General features: G+C 43.3%; 1 protein-coding gene across 2 annotated transcripts in view; it reads right to left on the bottom strand.

Moving 5' to 3' along the window:
* Positions 1–429: 429 nt before the first annotated feature.
* The window catches only part of MED29 (mediator complex subunit 29), a 239683-nt gene continuing 231938 nt past the window's right edge, over positions 430–8174 (bottom strand). For both annotated transcript variants that reach the window (XM_044062119.1, XM_044062127.1), the window contains exon 5: positions 430–1970. In XM_044062119.1, the coding sequence (XP_043918054.1) occupies positions 1959–1970 (12 nt within the window). In that variant the 3' untranslated portion in view covers positions 430–1958. The remainder of the gene's footprint in view (positions 1971–8174) is intronic.

Below are 8174 nucleotides of genomic sequence, written 5' to 3'. Positions count from 1 at the left end.
GGAGTGTCTTCTGTGTGGAGTTTGCATGTCCTCCCTGTGTTCGTGTGATTTCCTCCAGGTGCTCTGGTTTCCTCCCACATCACAAATACATGCGTTTGAAGCATTTCTCTCCGGATGTCCGCTGAAAATTGACTTTGTTCCAAGTCGGACTTTCCCAGTAAGCAAATGTTAAATAAATAAGTATGCCCCAAAGTAATGTGTGTTTGCATGTGATCCAGGATTTATGCAGAGAAGTCATCTCAGAGGAGGACATTCCAACACTGAAGCGCTGCAGAGGTCCCCTGAAGTTATCAGCACAACTAACTGTATTAAAAGTGCTAGCTTGTACAATACAACAAAGTCCCAAGCACATGAAAGCAACACTAGCAAACACTTGTTTAAAAAGGTAACCATGGTAAAATCCTTGCTTTACAAAAATGTACAAATGGGTTTATTTACAACACATTTAAAACAATTTTATTCTGCTGTAGAAGCAATCCATTACTTCTTGGCTTTTTTTCACCTCAGTATTAAAGTCATTAATAAATAGTTATTGGAACACATGAAAGTCCTACAGTTACCAGTCCTGCAGTTCTTTGAATAACTTCCCAGTTAATGTAACCAAGGTCAGTACTATGGAGAACTTAAAAACAGTATGCAGAAAAAAATCAATGTCAAAATTAAATTACAGAAGAAAAATGCCTTTCAAAAAGAAGTATAAATGTAGAAAAATACACTCATAGAAAAATGTAATGAATTACAGCCATTTATCAAGAATCTCCCTCACCCTGCTACAGCAACAATCTGGTGTTAAATTAGGACAGGTTATCCAGAAAACTAATGAAGCTTTAAGAAGGAAGATTGCCTTTTCTGATGCAGAAATGGCATATGGTTAAGGCTGGGCATTTGGCAAAGGAACATGGCACAGAAACAGGAAACAAACAATGGGGAAAGGGCTGAGAAAACAAGAGCCTTATTTCACAGAGGAGACAAGTGCTCATTTTCAAGAAGCAGGGCAGGTTAATACACATGATGATTCATGACCATCTGTTAAATAGCTGCTTGACTTTAAAAATAATTGCTGAAAGACAGCAACATTTTTCATAGGGGGCAGCCCCCTCAACCGCCCCCCCCAATCCATACCCCCTAACTTTTATATTTATATACACACACACGTGTGTGTGTGTGTGTGTGTGTGTGTGTGTGTGTGTGTGTGTGTGTGTGTGTGTGTCTAATAGCGGACAACAGCAACAATCAGCCTTTGCTGAAAAGTGGCTTTCATGATCTCTTCTCATTGCTGTTAGACAACAGCCATCAGAATTGTATATTCCCCATGTCATGAGATCAGGGGTAAAAGAAAGGATGATGGTTAGCAACAAGAAGAGGATAGTAGTACAAAGGAAGCAAGGTGAAAACAGGGAAGTTAACACTGCCCTCAGTTTATGGAAAGTTAAAGCCATATGCCAACAGTTTTAAGGACTATAAAAAAATGACAATTTGAACTGCAGAAGGAAGAGGCAGTCTTCAACAGTACCTCAAAAATACAAAAAAGTAGTTCTGTGTGTAGGTGCAGAACAGTCAGCTTCATATAGTAACACAAAACAGCTTAACACTGCTTGCAGAAGTTTAACATACAATACAGTACTGTATAAATGTAGTAATCAAATGTACACTTATGTCTGCACATGACCTGATATTAAAGAAAAATAACATTGTCGCACAGCAACAAAGTAAAACTCCTACTAAGTCCATAACCACATCACACTGTGTTACATAAGTGGATAGATACTGAACCCCACCAAAATGTCAATCTATGAACTATTCTGAGTAACCCGGTAAATGAAAGCTGAAGCACCCATCAAAAGAAATGGCACATTTAAAATATACAGCTGGTGTTTCCAATAATGTTTTTTCTCTTTAAATCATAGACTAGAGAATCAAATCCATCCATTTTGGTGCTGCCAAAGATGTGCGAACATTCAAAGGCTATCCTGTAGAAATAGAAATAAGCACAATGAGAATGAGGTAAAAAATGGGACAAGCATGCAATATTTTTACAATAAAATTAGAAGTGAGAAGTTTAAAAAAGAAACATTAAACTAATGTATTTACATGGATCACTTAGAAAGAATACAGTAACTATCAGTTACACAAAAGTTCTAAAAACACAGATCATCCATGTGCAGCTTCTGCCAATGCAGTGTGTGGCAGCAGCAGGCTAAGCAGGAAGCCAAGGTCTTCCTTATTCTCAGCAACAGCTTTCAGTTTATCCTGTAGTATTCGTAGACAGTCCAAGGCAAGCTGAGCAGATATAATCCCTCTAATGTAATCAAGATCTCCTCCCAGTGGACCATACCTCATGTACTCCTTATGAAGGATGTCCATTGTGTAGCCTCACTAGGTGCCCAGCTCACCTCAACTGACTCCACTCAACTTAGACGAACAGCTGCAGTACTCAGATTCTCCCTCATTGCTGAGCTCCTCACTCTGGCACAGAAAGTAAAGTCAGGTACCCTGTAAATGCACCCATAAGCTCATCCTCTCAGTCACTACCAAAAGTTCATGACAGACTGACCAGTAACCTAGAGCTTCATCTTATGATCAAGTTCCAACATCACCACCACATCCAGTAGAATGCATGTGGTGTTACCACCACTGCATGTATCCATTAATCAGTATTCCAATCTCATTTACTTTCATTCATGAACAATAACCCAATATATTTTAACTCTCATACCCCTCCATACAGATGCACATAACTGCAGAGAGCAATCAAAGCTTTTCCAAGAGAACCATGACTGCTAATATGGATTATACTTATTTTTATTGCAACAGCAGAAAATTCCCTGGTACATGAGAAAGCTCACATCCATTTGAGATTAGCCAGTTAAGTTGATGGTGTCATATTAAAGTCCAGACCTTGGCTGCCCGATGTACTTATTTGTTTACTGGGAAAGTCCAACTGGGCAACACCAATTTTCAGAGGGGGCCCAGGAAAAAAAAAGTACAGTTTTGTACCTACCATAAATGTAGATGTCCGAACTGGATAGCATCTGCAGTCATAACAAGTGGGTTGTCCTGTCGTCAGGCAGCCCTGCAGTCGGCCGGATTCCAAAGTCCGGGTCCGGCTTCGGCTGATGTCGCACTCCACCCGACGTCATCTCTGTTGGTCTTCGGGTATAAAAGCATCAGCCGACGCCATTTTCCTCAGTGTTTCTTGCCCCAGATGCCAGTAGCCCTCTTGCAGGCTAAAATTTGGATAGATGCCAATGTTTCCAAATAGATAGAGGTAAACACAGCAGTAAGCATATATGTACATATATACAAACAAATACACCATAAAAGACTCCCCCCCAACAGCTAGCTATTAGGAGGGTAAACACCCTAGGAGTACCACAGAGGGGAAGGAGGGAGGGTAATCCTGACTGCAGATGCTATCCAGTTCGGACATCTACATTTATGGTAGGTACAAAACTGTACTATGTCCTTCATGGATGCATCTGCAGTCATAACAAGTGGGTAGAATACCATAGCCAACTAGGGGAGGAGGATAAAAGTAGATTATGGTGCGTTTAGGATCCCTTGCAGTACAGCAGTGGCAAACCCTGCTCGGGATCTGGAATATAGAGGCAAATTATAATGCTTGGCAAATGTATGCACGGAGGTCCAAGTAGCCGCCTCAATAATGTCTTTGGTTGCCACTCCTCGTAAGAAGGCTGTGGTAGTGGCTGTTGCCCTTGTAGAATGAGGTCTTATGTTCTGTGGAATTGGTTTTCCATGGAAGGAGTAACAGTATCGTATGCAATTTCCTATCCATTTGGAGATTGTCTGTTTGGAAATAGCTTTTCCTTTCCTTCCTGTTGCATAGGCTACAAAAGTTGGTCAGTCTTTCTGCTATTTTTGTTCTGTCCAAGTAGTAGCGTAGCTGTCTATGTACATCCAAGGTATGCAGTATTCTTTCCCTCTGTTTTGTGGGTTGGGAAAGAAGGTAGGTAGGTGGATTGCCTGGTTTAAAGATACTCTGGATACCACCTTGGGCATAAATGTAGGATTAGTTCTCATGGACACTCTATCTTGGTGGAAGATTAGGAAGGGTTGCACTGCCATTAAGGCCTGTAGTTCTGAAACCCTCCTTGCTGAAGTAATTGCCAGTAGGAAAGCAGTTTTCCATGACAGGTGTTGTAGGTCTGCTGTTGCTGCTGATTCAAAGGGTGATAGTGTCAACTTTTCTAGCACAAAGTTTAAATCCCAGGCTGGTAATGGTGGTTTCCTTGGAGGTTTTACATTCTTGATTCCTCTGAGGAACTGCCTGAGCAAAGGGTGCGAAAAAACAGGTGGATCAAAGCTGTATTCTGCTGAAATAGCTGATGCATGTATCTTGATGGAGGAGTAGGACAGGCCTGAATGAAGAAGTTCGGCCAGATACTCCAGAATGTTAGGCATATCTATGTTTGACACATCTTTTCCTCTTGCGGTACTCCAAATGACAAACCTTTTCCATTTTCCAGCATAGTTCCTTCTTGTTGAAGGTCTGCGTGCTTCAAGAATAATGTCTTTAACTCTTTGGGAAAGTTCTGGATTAGCTGCTGCTATGTGATGTTCCATGCAGTCAGTTGCAGCGTTTTAGGTTTGGATGTATGATGCTGTAGTTGTTCTGAGTTAACATCAAAGGCATCAGGGTATTGGCCACATATTGTTCGAGACATGCTCTTCAGTAGTGGGTACCAGTGTTGTCTTGGCCAGTTTGGGGCTATCAGGATTATCCTTGGACGTTCTTCCTTGATTTTTAGTAGTACCTTGTGTATCAAAGGAAGAGGTGGGAATGCATATGCTGTTAGGCCTTTCCAGTTGAAGGAGAGTGAGTCCACTTTCCATGCTAGTGGGTGGAATGTCCTTGTGCAGAATTTTTGAGCTGGTGATTGAGAGGTGATGCGAATAGCTCTATCTGTGGCATTCGCCATTTCTTTGAGATGGTCTTGAAGATGTCCGGTGCAGCTTCCATTCGTGGGCATCCGAAGTGGTTCTGCTTAATATGTCTGCTAGAGTATTGTCTTTCCCCGGTACAAACATTGCCTGTAACTGAATGTTGTAGCTGAGTGCCAGGGTCCACAGCTCCAAGGTCATTCTGCATAGGGGTATGAATGAGTGCCTCCCTGTTTGTTGATGTACCACATGACTGTGGTGTTGTCTGTCCTTATCATCAACTGGCCCTCTTTGAGGAATGGTTTGAACTTTTGGATTGCCAGTTTTACTGCCAGCATTTCTTTTAGATTGATGTGCAGGTGAAGTTGATCCTGTGTCCACAATCCTTGCACGCATTTGTCCAGCATGTGGGCCCGCCATCCTAGGTCTGAAGCGTCTGTTGTGATGGTCTGGCTTGGTTGACATCTGCGAAAGGGTAGGCCTGGGTTTGACTGGCATGCCTGAGCCCACCATAGGAACTCCTGTTTTAAGCATGGAATTAGTGGGATTTCTGTTTCTAGACTGTGTCTGTGTTGGGACCATAAATTCTTTAGGTACCACTGTAGTTTCCTCATATGTAGTCTGGCAAATGGGACCAAGATTATGCATGATGCCATGAAGCCCAAGGCCTGCAGAAATTTTCTTGCTGTTAACTTGTTCAGTTTTGTTAGTGCCAAGAAGTAAAGAGGAAGTTCTTTTGTTTTCTGTAGTCAGGAATGCCATTTGTTGTACTGTGTCCAATTCCGCGCCCAAGAATGTCTTTGTTTGGGATGGTATCAGCCTTGACTTTTGTAAATTGACTGTGTATCCCAGTCCTTGTAGCAAGTAAATGACCCTTTGTAAATCTGTTGTCAGCTTGCTTTTGTTGTCCCTTGTAGTAGGCAGTCGTCCAGGTATGGGTAAATCTGAATTCCCTGTAGTCTGCAATGGGCGATTACTGATGCCAGGCATTTTGTGAATACTCTGGGCGCAGTAGATAAGCCAAAGGGCAATGCTGAGAATTGATAGTGCTCTGATCCTGCAAGAAATCTGAGGTATCTTCTGCAGATTGGTCGAATGGGGACGTGCAGGTATGCCCCCTTGAGATCTAGAGTTACCAGCCAAGACTCCTTGCCCAGCATGGGAAGAAGTTGCTGTAGGGTCAGCATTTTGAATTTTGGGACAATGATGTATGTATTTAAGGTGGACAGGTCGAGAATTGGTCTCCAACTTTTTCCTTTCTTGGAACTAGGAATAGTCTGGAATAGAACCCTTTCCTTGTTCTGCTGTTGGCACTCTTTCCACAGCTCTCATGTTTGCTAACTCCATTATCTGGCGTAGAGCCTCTGTTTTTGATTTGGAGGTAGATTTGGCATTCCTCTTTTGACTGGTAAAGTGTGGAAGTGAAACCGGTAACCTTGATCTATGGTTTGTAAAATCCACTTGTCTTTTGTTATGTAGTGCCAGTTCTTTGAAAATAAGGTTAACTTTCCGCCTAGAGGAGCTGCTATTTGTTCCCTGGTAGGCGGAGTTAGGATTAAGTCACTGTGGTTGTGCTGATGTAGTGGCAGTGGCTGCGTCTGTGCCTCTGTTGTTACCTTGCCACTGTCGTCCTCTGTAGGCACCTCCTCTGGATTGGTTTCTGCCTCTGGAGCGTCTATTCCTGCCCCTTTGAAATTTTGTGGAGTCAGGAAAGGACCAATTTTTGGCAGGCCAGTTCCTGCTAAACCTTGGGGGTTGAACCTGCAAGAAATCTTTAACAGTTTGAACAGACTTTGCCTTTTCTTCCATTTTCTTCATAACCTGCTGGGCAGGTGTACCAAACAAACTTGTCTTGTCCATAGGAGCATCTAGCAACTTAGCTTTAACATGATCCGGTAAAGCTTGTTCCTTTAGCCATGCATGCCTTCTTATCACTGTGCTTGTCATGGCTGATCTAAATGAAGCCTCCAGTGCATCATAGCCACATTTTAAGGAATGGCTGCTAACCTGTTGTATGTTATTTACCATCTCTAATACATATTTCTTATCAAGAGATTCATCAGTGGTTAGTTTTTTAGTTAACTGATCAAGCATAAACTCTTGGTATTGTATCATGTGAAACTGACAGTTTAAAGCTCTAGCTGAGAGAGTAGCTGAAGTGTAGACCTTCTTACCCCATCTGTCTAATGACCTTGCTTCCCTTTCAGAAGGAATAGGGTTTTTAGCTGTGGTCGCTACTGCCTTGGGACCCTGGGATATAGTTTCTGGGTCTGCAAGTGGGGCCTTGTAAAGGTGCTGATGAGTATCTGGCACCCTGTAAAATCTGTCTGGTTTGGCAGGGGCTGGGGGTAAAGAATCTGGAGCGGAGCAAACATCATTGAAAGCATCATCCACCACAGAGAGAACAGGAGGTATAGCTAAGGGCCTGTGCTGTGGGAGGTGCAGAAAGGTCCTAAGTCTTTTTCTGGAGTCTGAAAAATCCTGTTGCTGCCATTGGAACTGTTCTCGCATGGCATGCAAGGTTTCCCCAAAGGAGAATTCTTCTGGTGGGGAAGCAGCTGGAATGGATTCTTCAGCATCAGAATCTTCAAAATTGGAGAAGGGAGCCTCTGGCTGGTCAGTAATGTCTGATTCATCAGCAGAATCATCAGAAGACACTGGCTCAGGGGGCTCTGCCCTAGGTCTCTTCTCTGGGGGCTGAGAGGCCCTGTCTGGGTGAGATTGAGATCCTCTAATTAAAGAAATTAAATCTCCTGCCAAAGAAAGCATTTGAGAACTAGAAGAGGGCCTGGATGTGGGGGTTTAACAGGCACTGATTTAGTAGTCTTGGCTGCTTTAGCCCTGGCGAAGGCCTTAATGGACATGGCTGCTGGAGGCCTAGCAGCACCACGTGCTGGGGTAGAGACATCCAAGGGATGGTGTCTGATAAGTCAACCACCGTAGTGTGTAAAATTTCTGAGGTCGATTCAAGAGTTGTAGCAGGGGCCTCAGTTGTAAGAAAAGGTTCAGCTGTACTTTGATCAGTTTTCGGTTTCGGCGAAACCGAGACACTCGATTTGCTTTACCGTGGTTTCGCCGAAACCGCGGACCGCGAGTGTCGGTCTTTATCTTTGCGTTTTGGAAGATTGGGTAGTCGGAGGATCCGGCGGCATAATGTACGCAAAATCAGTACCGAAAAACTGTTCTGCAAACTCCGACCGACGCCTAAGCGTTGCCGGTTGAAGGAGGCACAGGCCGAACAGGCTGCTACGCCGTGGGCTGGGCCTAAACAA

The sequence above is a fragment of the Protopterus annectens genome, chromosome 1.part0 (genome assembly GCF_019279795.1).
Source record: "Protopterus annectens isolate FY-2018-M chromosome 1.part0, PAN1.0, whole genome shotgun sequence".
NCBI classification, from domain to species: Eukaryota; Metazoa; Chordata; order Ceratodontiformes; family Protopteridae; genus Protopterus; species Protopterus annectens.
Note: the sequence above shows the minus strand (reverse complement) of the source record. Positions and strands in the feature narration are given on the sequence as shown.